The 16,090-nt window shown below is 40.2% G+C and overlaps 1 protein-coding gene across 1 annotated transcript in view; it reads left to right on the plus strand.

Moving 5' to 3' along the window:
- The first annotated feature begins 1,016 nt into the window (after positions 1 to 1,016).
- rai14 (retinoic acid induced 14) overlaps positions 1,017 to 16,090 on the plus strand; it is a 35,894-nt gene continuing 20,820 nt past the window's right edge. The window contains exons 1-6 of the mRNA XM_037692036.1: positions 1,017 to 1,375; positions 1,631 to 1,728; positions 2,562 to 2,695; positions 2,788 to 2,899; positions 3,088 to 3,164; positions 3,449 to 3,541. Of these exons, the coding sequence (XP_037547964.1) occupies positions 1,017 to 1,375; positions 1,631 to 1,728; positions 2,562 to 2,695; positions 2,788 to 2,899; positions 3,088 to 3,164; positions 3,449 to 3,541 (873 nt within the window). The remainder of the gene's footprint in view (positions 1,376 to 1,630; positions 1,729 to 2,561; positions 2,696 to 2,787; positions 2,900 to 3,087; positions 3,165 to 3,448; positions 3,542 to 16,090) is intronic.

Genomic DNA, 16,090 nt, shown 5'->3' on the forward strand with positions numbered 1-16,090 from the left:
ATTCACTGTCAGAAAAAAATCTACCACATCAAGTCTTATTTATATACTAATACCTCTGAATAATAATAATAATAATAATAATAAATGAAACCAATTGCATGCAACATTTTGTTTAAAGCCTGTTTAAATTATGATCCACTTAAAAAAACTGTCTTTGGGATTTATTTATTTATTAGGTGTGTACATGAGCTACAAATAATGCACCAAAAAAACCTGCTTGTCAGCAATTATCTGAAATGCTCTGTGGGACATGAGTGTTCCTGGTGTCTCATGGTTATTGTATGCATATTAGTGTAGGTGTGCCTTTGTGGATGAGCTGTTCTTGGGTTTGATGTCATGATGGGGTTGCTACTTTCTGTATTGGTAATATAAAGCATATAAGAGAGTTTTGAGTAGATGTTTTTGTTATTGGCAGTTTAAAACTCTGATTGGAGTATAAAGGTGAGGTGAGGTGAGTTGGCTCAGGCATCTGGTTAGGATGCCTCCTGGACGCCTCCCTGGTGAGGTGTTCCGGACACGTCCCACCGGGAGGAGACCCAGATGAAGACCTTGGACATGCTGGAGGGACTATGTTTCTCGGCTGGCCTGGGAATGCCTCGGGATTCCCCCGGAGGAGCTGGACCAAGTGGCTGGGGAGAGAGAAGTCTGGGCCTCCCTACTTAGGCTGCTACCCCTGCGACCCGACCCCGAATAAGCGGAAGAAAATGGATGGATGGATGGATGAGTATAACTCTTCACTGACATGGTGGTGGACAGTGTAGTCACCACTGTGTCAGGTAGTAGAAAAACCCAACTTATCACTGATAGTTTGGCAGTACAGTAGACAGAAGCAGGTATTGTGAGGCAGGAGAGTTCATTTAAAAGGTAGACAGAAATGGATCCTCCTTGAATTGCCACCTTATTGTGGTGGAGGAGTTTATGCGCCTGAATGATCCTCGGAGCTATGCTGTTGAGGGCAGTTGTAATTGTCCCTGGCATGGTCTCCCAAGGCAGATTGGTCCTAGGTGACAGGCCAGATGAAGAGCGATTCTAAAGACTCATATGGACAGAAAATAACAGAACTCCGTGTCCCTTGCCTGACATGGGTTACCGGAACCCCACCATGGAACCAGGCCTGGGGGAGGGGCTCGTCGGCGAGGTCCTGGTGGCTGGATCTCTATGCATGGGGCCCAGTTGGGCTCAGCCCTAATGAGCAACATGGATTTGCCTTCCTGTGGGCCCACCACCTGCAGGCGGGGTCATGCAAGTCAGATGCAAGACACCAAAGGTGGGGGCCTTGGCGCTTTGACCCTGGCTTACCAAAACTGGCTCTTGGGACATGGAATGCAATCCCTCTGGCACGGAAGGATTTTAAGCTTGTGTGCAAGATTGAGAGGTACCGACTACATATAGTTGTGCTCAACTCAACGCACAGCATAAGCTCCGGAACCAATCTCCTTGAGAGGGGCTGGACCTTATGCCACTCTGGAGTTGCCCATGGTGAGAGGTACAGAGCTGGTGTGGGTCTACTCTTAGCCCCCTGACTTGGTACCTGTGTGTTAGAGTTTTCTCCGGTAGATGAGAGGGTAGCTTCTCTGCACCTTTGGGGATGGGCTCTGTTGATTGTTTGTGCCTCCACACCAAATGGCAGTTCAGAGTATCAGGCCTTGGAGTCCTTAGCAGGGGTGCCAGAAGGTGCTTCATCTGGGGTCTTCTTTATTTTGCTGGGGGACTTCAGTGCCCACATAGGTAACAGCAGTGTAACCTGGAAGGGCATTATTGGGAGTAACAACCTCTCTGATCTGAACCCAAGCAATGTTCTGTGGTTGGCCTTCTGTGCTAGTCATAATTTGTCTATCATGAATACCATGTTCGAACATAAGGGTGTCCATAAGTGCACTTGGCACCAGGACATCCTAGGTCGAATATCAATGACTGACTTTGTAATTTGTCATCTGATTTACGACCATTTGTTTTGGATACTCGGGTGAAGGGTGGAGCTGAGCTGTCAACTGATTACCACCTGGTAGTGAGTTGGATCAGATGGTGGGGTAAGATGCCGGACAGACCTGGTAGACCCTAACATGTAAGGAGGATTTATTGGCAATACTTGGCAGAAGAACACATCTGAAAGATCTTTAACTTGCACCTCCAAGAAGAGCTTTAACTGCATCCCAGCTGAGGCGGGGGATATTGAGTCCAAGCAGACCATGTTCTGTGCCACAATTGTTGAGGTGGCTGCCTTGAGCTGTGGCCGCAAGGTTCTTGGTTCTTCTCGTGATGGCCATCCTCAAACTCTTTGATTGACAGGGAGGCTGTCAAGCTGAAGATGGAGTCCTATTGGACATTTTTGGCTTTTGGTACTCCGGAGGCAGCTGAGAATTATCAGAGGGCCAAGCAGGCTGCAGCCTTGGCTGTTGTTGAGGCAAAAGCTCTAGTGTGGGAGGAGTTTGGTGAGGCTTTGTATAGAGACTCTCAATTGGCTCTGAGGAGATTCTGGCAAACCATCAGGCAGCTGAGGAAGGGAAATCAGTGCTTTACTAACAGTGTGTTCAGTGAAGGTGGGGTGCTGTTGACCTCAGCCAGTGATGTCATCAGAAAGTGGAAGGACTACTTCTTGGACCTTCTCAATCCCACTGGCTTGTCTTCCATGAAGGAAACTGAGTCGGTGGACTTTGGGGTGGGTCTTTCCATAACTGTGGCTGAGGTCACTGAGGTAGTTGAAAAGCTCTGAAGCTGCAGGACTCCAGAGGTGGACAAGATTTGCCTTGATTTTTTTAAGGCTCTGGATGTTGTGTGCTGTCTTAGACTACACACATTTGCAACATCGTGTGGACATTGGGGACAGTGCCACTAGATTGGCAAACTGGGGTGGTGGTTCCCTTCTTCAGAAAGGGGGACCAGAGCATGTGTTCCAATTGTGAGGCATTACTCTCCTTAACCTCCCTGGTAAGGTCTATTCAGGGGTACTGGAAAAGCGAGTCAGGTCATCGGTCTAACCTCAGACCCAGGAAGAACAATACAGTTTCAATCCTGGCTGTGGAATACTGGACCAGTGCTTTACCCTCACTATGGTCCTTGAGGGGTTATGGGATTTTCCCCACTCAGTCTACTTGTGCTTTGCGGACTTGGAGAAGAAGGCACTCGATCATGTTCCTTGGGGTACACTAGGTGATGTTCTGCAAGTATGGGATTGGGGGCCTGTTGCTACAGGGTGTTTGGTCCCTATACAAGGAAGGACCAGAAAGTTTGGTTTGCATTGCCGGTAGTAAGTCAAACCCCTTCAGGGTGGGTGTTGGACTCCACCAGGGTTGCCTGTTGTCACAGATTCTGTTCATAACTTTCATGAACAGAATTTCTCGGCACACCCATGGGGGCAGAGGGAGTCTTGTTCGGTGGCCTCAGGATTCCATCTCTGCTATTTGCGTATGATGAGCTCCTATTGTCTTTATCATGCCATGATCTTCAGCTCTCACTGGAGCGGTTTGCAGCCGAGTTTGAAGCGGCTGGGAAAAGAATCAGTGCCTCCAAATCTGAGACCCTGGTCTTCAGTCTGAAAAGGGTAGCTTGCTCTCTTAGGGTCTGGGGTTAGGTTCTGCCTCAAGTGGAGGAGTTCAAGTACAGGTCCTTCTAAAAAAATTAGCATATTGTGATAAAGGTCATTATTTTTCATAATGTAATGATAAAAATGAAACTTTCATATATTTCAGATTCATTGCACACCAACTGAAATATTTCAGGTCTTTAATTGTTTTAATACTGATGATTATGGCATACAGCTCATGAAAACCCAAAATGCCTGTCCCAAAAAATTAGCATATCATGAAAAGGTTCTCTAAACAAGCTATTAACCTAACCATCTGAATCAACGACGTAACTCTAAACACCTGCAAAAGATTCCTGAGGCTTTTAAAAACTACCAGCCTTGTTCATTACTCAAAACCGCAATCATGGGTAAGACTGCCGACCTGACTGCTGTCCAGAAGGCCATATTGACACCCTCAAGCAAGAGGGTAAGACACAGAAAGAAATTGCTGAACGAATAGGCTGTTCCCAGAGTGCTGTATCAAGGCACCTCAGTGGGAAGTCTGTGGGAAGGGAAAAGTGTGGCAGAAAACGCTGCACAACGAGAAGAGGTGACCGGACCCTGAGGAGGATTGTAGAGAAGGGCCGATTCCAGACCTTGGGGGACCAGCGGAAGCAGTGGACTGAGTCTGAAGTAGAAACATCCAGAGCCACCGTGCACAGGTGTGTGCAGGAAATGGGCTACAGGTGCCGCATTCCCCAGAGACTGTGTCAGAAGCATCTTGCCTGGGACTGCTGCTGAGTGGTCCAAAGTTATGTTCTCTGATTACAGTAAATTTTGCATTTCCTTTGGAAATCAAGGTCCCAGAGTCTGGAGGAAGAAAGGAGACAGAGAATTCACATTGCTTGAGGTCCAGTGTCAAGTTTCCACAGTCACTGGGGTGCCATGTCATCTGCTGGTGTTGGTCCACTGTGTTTTATCAAGGGCAGGGTCAATGCAGCTAGCTATCATGAGATTTTGGAGCACTTCATGCTTCCATCTGCTGAAAAGCTTTATGGAGATGAAGATTTCATTTTTCAGCATGACCTGGCACCTGCTCACAGTGCCAAAACCACTGGTAAATGGTTTACTGACCATGGTATTACTGTGCTCAATTGGCCTGCCAACTCTCCTGACCTGAACCCCATAGAGAACCTGTGGGATATTGTGAAGAGAAAGTTGAGAGATGCAAGACCCAACACTCTGGATGAGCTTAAGGCCGCTATCGAAGCATCCTGGGCCTCCATAACACCTCAGCAGTGCCACAGGCTGATTGCCTCCATGCCACGCTGCATTGAAGCAGTCATTCATGCAAAAGGATTCCCGACCAAGTATTGAGTGCATAACTGAACATGATTATTTGAAGGTTGGCGTTTTTTGTATTAAAAACACTTGTCTTTCATTGGTGCGATGAAATATGCTAATTTTTTGGGACAGGCATTTTGGGTTTTCATGAGCTGTATGCCATAATCATCAGTATTAAAACAATTAAAGTCCTGAAATATTTCAGTTGGTGTACAATGAATCTGAAATATAGGAAGGTTTCATTTTTATCATTACATTATGGAAAATAATGACCTTTATCACAATATGCTAATTTTTTGAGAAGGACCTGTATATTGGGTGTTTTGTTCACAAGTGAGGGATGAATGTTGCATGAGGCTGACAGATTGTTATGACATCTTTAGTATTGCAGACTCTGTGCCGGTCTGTTGTGGTAAAGAGGGAGCTTAGCAGTAAGGTGAAGCTCATACATGTCGGTCTACATTCCTACCCTCACCTATGGCCATGAACTCTGGGTAGGGACTGACATAACAAGAGTGCAGATACAGGCGGTTTAAATGGGTTTACTCCGCAAGGTTGCTGGACTCTCCCTTCGAGATAGGGTGAGATGTTCAGTTATCTGGGAGAAACTCTGAGTAGAACCTCTGCTCCTCCACATAAAGAGGAGCCAGTTGAGGTGGTTCGGGCATCTAGTTAGGATGCTTCCTGGGCGCCTCCCTAGGTAGGTCCTTTGGGCATGTCAGACAGGGAGGAGACTCTGAGGACGACCCAGGACATTCTCGAGAAACTGTCTCTCGGTTGGCCTTGGATTATTTCCAGAAGAGCTGAAAGATGTGGATGTGGACTTCCCTGCTCAAGTTGCTGCCTCAGTGATCTGACTTCAAAACAAGCAGAATACAATGAATGGATGGATGGATGGATGGATGGACAGATGGATGGAAAATGGGAGAGGTTTTAAGGTCTTGGACATGCTTGCATGACGGTATTTGCCTCCGTTACCTTTATCTTCTACAGAGCAAGTAATGGTTGGTATTCAACCTGTGCAGGAAAAATTGCATGTATTCTTCCAAAAAGTTTACATTGTAGAGCTAAGAAATTTACACTCTGGAATGCAAATTTGTTCGAGTTTAAAAACCAAAGACTAACATGGATTATATCGTAGGACAAAGCATAAATAATAAAAACAAATCTAAAAATCAGGTTTGAAAAACACTGAAAATAACTGCAACCAACAACCTTTTTTTTCACTTGATTGTTTCCATGTCTACAGGATAAAAAACAGCACAAACACAAGAAGAGTTGCCCACACACCAGATTATTCCACATAATCCTGAGACCGCTGCAGAGTGACAACTATACATACTGAGTAGCATCACCACTGTGTGCACCGATGTGTGTTTTCTGGTCCCAAGACTAAAGAGACAATGACGGAATGGTAGAATGTTACAAAAGAAAAGACCTGAAAAATGATAGGAAAGAATGAGTACAATAGGGGAACCTTACCAAAGTAAGAAGATCAGACCCTTTTTCGCTCCAACTTTGATTCAGACCTGTGGTTAAGTTTAGAGAAAAAGTGGAATAAAATTCACAGGAAATGGATGGAGGGGGTGAAGTTTTAGAGTTAATCCTAATTTGACATTATTCAGATGTGTGGTATCATGAACAGTCTTTATACCAAGTGTATAAACCAGCATTGTAGCTTTCTAGATCATACTAAACCAAAATTAGAATTATGGCAATAACACATTACATTTGTTTATATAAAAGGAATCCACAAAAGTCAAAAGACTCATTGAAGGTGTGTCCCAGTTCAAAGTTTTACCACTACAGTTTGTGACTTTTAATTAGAATAAGGGGTCACTTTAACTTTATGAGTAAATCTAGGATCTTGTTAGGTCTAGGAAAGTAGGGGTACATCTTGAACATAGCATTTAGTCTTTGGCTCAGTTTAAGCAAAAAATAAAATAACAAATAACTTTATTAAAGGCAATACATTTGTTGATTTGTAATTGTATTAAGAACTTTTTGATCACACAGATTTGAAGGATTTTATGTTAGTTCCATAGATGCTACAGGTTTACAAAAACCATGCAGGAATTGTTTAACTTTCCAAATACTTCTTTCCTGTTTTGCTTTGGACTCAACTTAATGACCAATGAGACTGTGTAATGTTTGTTTTGTTTAATTGGACTCAATAGTACTTTGCCTGGCTCTGTGTATATGTGTGTGTTAAACTTTCTGCCTTATCTAGACTTAAATAAGTGATGCTGTTTTTTTTTCTTCTTCAATGACTTTATGAGCAGCCTCCGAGTTTAATTAAGCTGGTCGCTGTCCAACCCCAACAGTTTATTTATAGGACAGGAAAGGCTATTTGTATCTGGAGGAAGTTTTGCACAAGAGTAATTTTTTTACTGGAAGTCTTCTTGCAATCATAATGGTCTCATGTTGGGCTTGCCCTTCCACTTTAAGTTGAAATGCGAGTACATTTTTGTAAAAGGACGAAAACAGGTTCAAGATGAATGATTATTTACAAGATCTTTTTTTATATTCTAAGGAAGTGGTAACATTTTATGTACTTGCACACTGCATGTGTTTTGTGTTTTGCCTGTTTACAACCTTCTTTTTCCCTCTTTGTTTTGTTTGCTTTGAGTTTAACAAAAGATTCAAGCTGCTGGTCCTCTTCTTGAAGAGTCACACTACTTAAATGTGCTGAATATAGTTTGGCATTATTTTGCTGAAATAAACATTTTGCTGATAAGACACATAGAAGCTTTATAACTGTGTGTCGAAAATATGTTGGATGGCTTTCTCTTTTAAAGCATGAAGGTTGAATAAGTCATGATTTCCCCAAAAAATAATCTTAGTGTTTTTTTATTCCTCATGCTACATCTGTTAAAATCAATCCCAGACAGGATCTTACTTATTCTGGTCTTTGTCTATTTATCATTGATCAGTTAATCTAATTTTTCAGAAGTATTTTGAGCCCATGCAGTAATTTCTGATAAAGATCTGGATGTATTATTATTGTTGGACTGTACCTCAGAATATGAAGATTCACACCCCAACCCACACACATTTTATTGTGTAGGGTGTGAGTTAATGCAGTAAAGCAAGAAGGGGATTTTTATTTTTATTTTTTTATTAGTACGTAATCAAATGCACATGGCATTTTATTTTAAATTTTCTTTTTTCATGAATCTATAATGTAGCTTCGACCCTGTAATATTGTTTCGTTTAACAATATTTAATGCTGTAGATCACAAAATCCAGACATTATTCTGAAAATAACATACCTTTATGAAATTGCTAAGAAAAAAAGTGTTCCTACTTTTGAACATGTGGCATCTGTTTTTGAATGAATAAACTCTTAAATGACATAGATAACTATTTTCAGATATTTCCAAATTTCCAGTTGTGGAACTTATAAAGAGGAATGAAAGATGAAAGTCAGATGTAGCAAGACAGAATACATTGGTGATGTTGGCTGGGCGGAGCTCCCCCCTTGGATAATGGTAGGGAAAACACTGGATACAGTTGTGGCATTTTTTCATTGTAAAGCCTGGCACGGCCTGGCCTGGCTGCAGTACGCCTGACCTTATTCTACCCCAGCCATGGTTGTTTGCTTTGAGCAGTGCCTCCTCGATATGGGTGGGGTTCATCATATCAAAAACATGTGATGTCATATTATTTTTGACAAATCTAGAGGAATACACTTGACTCATCATTTGTCCAGGGTACCAAAACTTTTGGGAAATCCATACATAAAAAAAAAAAAAAACAGAGCTCTCTCTCACACAAACCAACAGCAACGCACTAGTGGAGGGAATGAGCAGCTGCTGGAGGATGACTTATCTATGACGTAACCCCCCCGGGCCAGTGAACCAATCAATGGTCAATGTGTGCTGATGTCAATTTGGCCCCAACAGCCCAGCCCGATTGGAACCCCTGGTCTCTGGATTCCAGGAATTGGGCTGGAAGTGGGCCATACCACCAAATGCAAACACGCAGAACCTGGGTTTGAATCCAGGGGCCTTACGATGCAAAAATAATGCCATTAGAGAAGATATGGAGGTAGTTGGAGTGAGGACAGAAGATGTAGAAGATAGAGTGAGATGGAGGAGGATGAGTTGCTGTGGTGACCCTTGAGGAGGGAACTGATGACAGGAGAGAAAGTGAGGAGTGAGGAAAAAGCATTGGTTTATCATTGTCCCAGCGATATTAAACAATATTATCAAACATTGCAAGCATTTCAAATATCATGTAATCCTAACAGAAACACACATGGCAACACAATGGTTCATTTTTAAAAGGAAAATAATTTTATAACACATTTTAGGTAGTTTCTCATTCGCACATTTATGATAAAATCATTCTAATCGCCAGTCTCTGATCTTGGCATGCTCCTTTAGTTAGCATTGGGTGGTAAAATTGCTGCTTATTGTTTATTTAAAACAAACAAAATTGTAAGAGTTAATTGTTCTGACTCCAAAGAGAATTAAATAATATTGCAAGCTAAGTGATCACAACTCAAGTTCATGAAACTAAAAAAATTGAAGTGTTAAGTTAGAGGGGGAATATTTTTCCTCACATCAGCTTGATTTTGGTGGTTTGTGGCTAAAATACCCACCGTTAGTTTGGTGCTTTCAGATTTCTTACCTAATCATTAGTGGTTAAGTTTCATTGTGGTTAATGTGGTTCCGACAAGGAGGAAGAATGTGTGGAACGAGCAGAGTTTGTTTTTTATGTTCTCTGCTATACGAGTCTGACAGAGCTGTAGAAGTACATGTTAAACCTGAAACTCATTTGCAGCAATTTTCTGCACATTTTAATATACTGTAACTCAACTTGTGAGTGTGATGCAGATAAATGTAGAGGATCTCTAGTCATCTTTAGATGGGAATATGTTCCCATGATCTAGACTCATTTTCATCATCTATATGAGTTTCACATTGGCCAGTATTGTGCAATAGATGGCAGAGTTTGTCACCATAAGCGCAACCATCTGGTCTTTGTTTAACTTTTCAGCACGCTTACTCTTTTATTCTTGGTTTCAGAGTCTAAATTGTTGTGATGTGTGTGTGTGTGTGTGTGTGTGTGTGTGGGGGGGGGGGGGGTGCTTGTGTGTTTGCACTACCAAAAAGTAGTAAGCAGTTTCAGCTGTAGCCTAAGAGACAGCGGTATTGTTTGGGGACATTTGAGCATCAGCTTCAACAGCCGCTTCTGATCAAAGAGCAGAGATGCTCCACATCTGTCCATCTCTCTTTTCTTTACGTTTGCCTTTTATTCTGTACACTCTTTCATATTTCTTTCTGCCTCCGAGCTTTTTGGAAACAATAGAGTTGTTTTTTAACCTGTGTTGTTCCCTCTAGGGGGTAATTTTTTTATGGCTGTTTCTTACTGCCTAACCTAAATCCCACTGACTGAACAGTTCCTTCTCACACCAAAGACAAAGGTGGGTTAGTGTATGATTTGAGATTGAGAATACTGTTGTTTTTTTTTTTGTTCTCTGACAAAAGTCCAAGTATTTTCAATTACAACATTTTTGATCCTACTAATCTTGGCTGTTTTTCTCTCATCAGCCTAACTCAAGATGAACTTTTCTTTTTTTTTAATCCCCTAGCCTTTTTGTAAACCAGAGACTCTGTAGATTATCTCTATAAATAATAACTTTTTAACCCAGTCATTGTTTTCTAGTTTATTCACCTCATGCAGCTTCTCTGAGCCTGACCTTGTTTTTCTTGTCTGTATGAGGAAAAACTTCCATTTCAGTCCATCGTTTTTGATTTCATGATGGTTGCTGCAATAACCATAAAATTTGTTCATGCACCTGATTTCATATATCCACTATATTTATTGGGATGTTGGTATCACTGCCAGTTCATTTTCCCCTTGTACAATTTATAGGAAAGCAAATGATATTGATTTCTTTATCTGAAGAATTTTAATTGATCCTCATAAAACTTTAAAGATGAAAAATGTATTTTACTTTACTTGTATTACATTTTCTTTAACATGGAACAGATTTGCTAAACCATATTAAGTAAAAGTCATAAAAAACCTTAAGTTTCTGTGATTTATTTTTTAAAGTAAAGATCAAATTCTTTTAATGAAGATAATTTGTCTGCTCCTTTTTATAGTGGTGAAGTTTAGCAGAAAATGGACAAAGAAAACAGTTTTACTTCCTGGTCAATTAAACATTGTTGCGTTCTTTTTTCAAGACATACTGAAAGCTTTCTAATAAACTACATGTTTATCTATAGATATACTTTTTGTGTTTTGAACTCTACAGATTTTGATAGAAGATTTTATTTTTTTTAAGAGATTTTAACCGTACTAAAAGCTCATGCAAAGAACTCAGTGGCTTCTTGCTTGCCCTCGTGGCCAGCCTCGGGCCTGGACAAACAGGAAACACTTAGTGTTATCAGCTCACTCTTTGTGTGCGTCCCAACGAGTGTCATACTAACTTCAGAGAGAGGAACACACACACACCAAGGCTAACATAAACACAGCAGTAAAAGTAACAGAAAAAGAAGGACAAACTGAAGGAGGGCCGGACCGAGCAGGAGGAAACAGAAGAGAGGAAGGGAATTTCACTTCCTGGTTGTGAACTCAAAACAGCAGTCTTCTATAGATTAGGTGACCAAATTCTAATTTTGTATAGTTCTGAATATTTGCATTGACCATATTTTATTAACAAAATGAATGAACTAACCATCCAAATGCCACTTTTCTGTTTTTTCAGACATGATACCAGATTTTCCAATAAAAAGATCTTTCCTTTTCAGACCTGTGTAATAGGTTTCCCGCTCCCTCATAGACAAAAATATACTGTTTCCTCCAAGTCATGGGTAGGTTAGAGTTATTTGTTATGTGCAAAATCAACACAAGGTCAACAATGTAATGAAATACTTGGGACGAGAAGAACTGTCTCGACTCGGCAAAAAAAAAAAAGGAAGAGAAAACAACAAGAAATATCAAATCATGCAGCAAAAATACTAAAAACATGCGAAAAATATACTACTAACTAGAGCTGCACCGATCTGATATCAATATTGGTATCTGTATCGATATCTGAAAAACTTCTGGCTCCGGGTATCGGTGACAATGTGACCGATCCATTTTCTGATCCAATCTGCAGAGATTTCCGATCCATGATGCGTGTTGGCTTCAAACTATGGAATGGATTTCCTGAACGGAGGCGTGTCTCATGAACCCAGAGTAATAAGACCCGCCTCACATTCAGGAAATCCATTTCATAGTTTGCAGCCAGCTACAATGTGAGGACTGAGTTAGCATCACTGTGGCTAACAGCTAACATACTTTTCATCTAAACTTGTCCACTGTGTGGAAGTATTTTACACTAGAAACACCACAAAACAAGACAGCAACATGCAATGTCTGCAGAGCCATAGCACCACATTAAACCGTGATAAAGTTAATTTTACGATGGACATTCGAGCTCCGGGGCTTCAGCGTGGCGCTACTCTCGCTGAACCCGAAACGGGCAACTCGACTCCGGCCAGCCGCGTCCAATCTGCCCCACTAAATCTGCCCGTCTCTGAGGAGGGGCAGACTGAGCGCGGCTGACCGAAATCAGGCTGCTTGCTTCGGATTGAACAAGAAGAAAACATCACTAAAGCCCCGGAGCTCAAATGTTTACTGAGAAGCTGCTAAACTTCATCATAATTAATGACCAACCACTATCAGTTGTAGAAAACGAAGGATTTCGCAGCTTGATACTTGCAGTCAAGATATAGTTTATATAGATATAGTTTTTTTATAGTTTGTTTGTTGGTTTATGCCATGAACTTAGTGTTTAGAGCCATTTAACATTGCCATTGCATTGCATAGGAAAGCAGCATTCAATAGGTTTGTTTTGCTAAAGTGTAACAAAATCTTTTTTTTAAGATTTCATTGTTTTATTTTCCTGCATATTTTATATCAATGGAAAACTTAAAAATAAATAAATAAATAAAAAAGTTTAATCGCCTTATTTATTTTTTATTTTTGCAATATTCCTCCCAGCTCATGATCTTTACATTAGCCTCCCTGTGATGACGCTACGTTTGTACCCGTCAGAAAGTGGAGCACTGCATTCCGCTCCACTTAAAATTGTCAACTACAATGTAGTCCAGTTCTGTGACTGTCCTGACTGCCTTTCAGCTGTTGCTTCAGCCTGCTAAAATCCTGCAGGCCTGTCACACAGCCCTACTGTACTGAGCATTATTCTTTTCTTTGTTCATTTAAAAAGTACCAGCATAAGCTTTTCATTTTGATTTTGTCACTTTTAGACTTTTGTTTGTGTCCTGCAGCTCGTACTTTTTAAATTCTCAAAAATCAGAAATGATCTACGTACAACTTTGTGTTGGAGCCAAATTGCAAGAAGGATGTTTTTCTTATAAAGCAAAAATATGCTAGTCCTATAAATGTTGCTTCTGTTGGTTTATACTTTTGCTGTTGGAAAGCATAAACAAAGTGATGCCAAAATTTTAAATACCCATAGTTAATAGCACTGATTTGAAAAAAAAAAAGTTTTACATTGCAGTCTGATTTATATTTTAGAAAAAAAAGAGAAAATGTTGACTTCCACTGTGGATATGCTGGCTATTTAGATGAGTTAAATATATATGACAGGTTTTAAATTTTGAAGTTTAAAACTCCCTTGAAACAATCTGACAGCCAACCATAGCATGAACAAATCTCCACTGAAGCTGAAATGTAATATACTGTAGTCAGTATATTACTAGAAATGTACAGTCAGTATGTTACTACTTATATACTCAATGCTAGTCAGTTATAAAAGTATTTTTCTAAGCTCTGAACAAAGAAAATTAAAACATAACCTTTTTAAGTGCCTCCCTAGTGAATAGTATCCCAACTTTTCTTACTACTCCAATATTTTAAAATGTGTATTCTCTGTATTATTCTGAGCAATTTGCTCTTCAAGTTGAACGCCTTTGAATTCAACTGTATTTTATAAAACACGTTTATATCTACTGCATCACAGAGACTTGGTTATTTAGATGGCACACTTTGTAGATTTATTTTGTTGAGCGAATTAAATGTTTTACAACAAACAAAATCTGCGTAATTAAATAAAAAACTGAATAGGCAGAACTGAGTTTTCTTCAGAAATAACCAGTTCTGTCAAAGGAGCCCAGGAAAGGTGAAATCCCAACATTGCATCAGAAGAGTTGTGACATTTATTAGGAAAAATTTAGAAACTAAAATCTGATTCAGTCTCTTATAGGTCAGTAGTGTTTATTGTTTAAAAAGTAAGGTAAAGATCAACTCAGTATTAGTGTTAATACAGAACCATTCCAACTGTTGGCTTGTCATTTATAGAAGTGTGTTTATATAGTAGCTGCTGCTTCCTCATTATAAATCCACTCAATTAAAGCTGTTGGTTTTGCCTAGGCCTGTCATGATAACAAATTTTGCTGGGCGATTAATTGTCTCAAAAATTATTGTGATAAACGATAATATTGTTTGAAATTTGACAATAATTAGTAATTATAATTAGTAATTATTGTCAAATTTAAGAAGAAATGTTGGTTAATTTGTTTTGAGAGTAGTATATTTGTTTGACCACCGGATGGCAGTATAAGACTGTTTGAAGCGAAGGATGGATAGTAAGGAAGCGAGCAGCATGTGTCTTTAAGAAAAATTGGAGGAAGACCCCTTGACGTGACATGGGCTCTCTCTCCTTCCTGTTTTTTGGTTCTCAAAATGGCGGCCGCTCGGTGTGGTTTGAGCGCTTTAGCATAGTATTTGTCATCTTTTTCAGAGAAAAACAACTTTTTAGACAAAGGCACAGGTTTCAACCGTGAATTTTGGAGCTTCGACAAGATGAAAGTTTTTTTCCCCCGAGGTCGGCCTGTTAGCTTAGCTCGTAGCTTAGCTTCTCAGCTTAGCTGCTTTTAACAATCCAAAAACACGATTTTAGACTGTTAAAGTGGATTTTAAAGAGAAAGGGAGGGGTCAGTGAAGAGCACCGAAGTTGAGCCTTTTGTCCTCCATTGTCCAGTAGAAAGAGAGAGACACGAAGAAACGATAAAGCCGATAAATGAAAATGAGGTCGATAATTTTCATTTATCATGCGATTAATTGATTTATTGTTTATTGAGACAGGCCTAGTTCTGCACTTCCTGGTAGCCAAAAAACAAGATAACAATAGTGCTGGTCTCTTAAACAAATGCTGCCTTTTTTCAATTAAACCCATTAAAAAACTTTCATTTTTGTTCTACATTTTATTGTATTTGGTTGAACTCAAATCCAACAAGCACATGTTATCTTCTCTGAATGAATCAGTGCTTTCTACGCTGATTTAATAACAACTGTAATAAATGCATTTTCTTCTATGCAGGCAAATGTGACATACAGCTTACTTTATTAGAATCCCAGTATTTTTTTTTTAAATGTTATTCTTTATATATGTTGATGACATTGAGTCTTAGCTGCAGAGCTCGGTGGTCATCCTGGCTGTTTAAGTGATCGAGGAGGTTTTTATAGCCCTGCATTTTTCTACCAGCTATGCAAAATGTATTGCAATGTTTGCACTTGGGTGTTTGCCCCAAGGCTATTTACACCCTGCAGCGCTATGTTGGCTTATTGCTCTTTCTAAAAAAAGGGGTTCCGTTTTTCATCACATGGATTAATGGAATCAAAGCTAACCTTCTTCTCACACGTACTGTCACTCAATAGGCTATCAGGTCAAATCTAATACTGTACTGCAAACTGATATGCACAGGTGGTAGCTGGGAGAGCTGACTGATGAACTGTTGCCAGCTCAGTGGGGGTAGTCCTCTTTCCAATTTTATCCAACCTAAATGCATTTTATTTTGTCTTTAATACAGGATGTTCTCAATATGAACTCTTGGCCCTACAGCAGGTCTGTTTGAGTTTATAGCGGTGGTCTGCTCTTAATTCCTGCTTCGTTGATTCTTCTACTTGTGTAAATATTCTCTGAATGAGATCATGTTTGAAGCTTTCCAATAGCTGACCTCTCTCTATCAGTGATGCAAATGTGTGCCCATTTGGTTTGCATAGATGTGTTGCAATGAGCATGTTCTCACAGGATGTTGGTTATGTGTGCCTCTGCACTTACGATCATAAATGTTTTGTGCAGGCCACAGCAAAGCCAAAAAACATTTGCTCCCTTCTGAGAAGCATTACTCACATTCTGGGCATCTCCGGCATTAGTACTGCAAACTCAGACTCGCTGATAATAAAGCACATTATTAATAATGAACAACAGCAATA

This window comes from Nematolebias whitei, chromosome 18, assembly GCF_014905685.2.
Source record: "Nematolebias whitei isolate Nwh7 chromosome 18, NemWhi1, whole genome shotgun sequence".
Taxonomy (NCBI): Eukaryota; Metazoa; Chordata; class Actinopteri; order Cyprinodontiformes; family Rivulidae; genus Nematolebias; species Nematolebias whitei.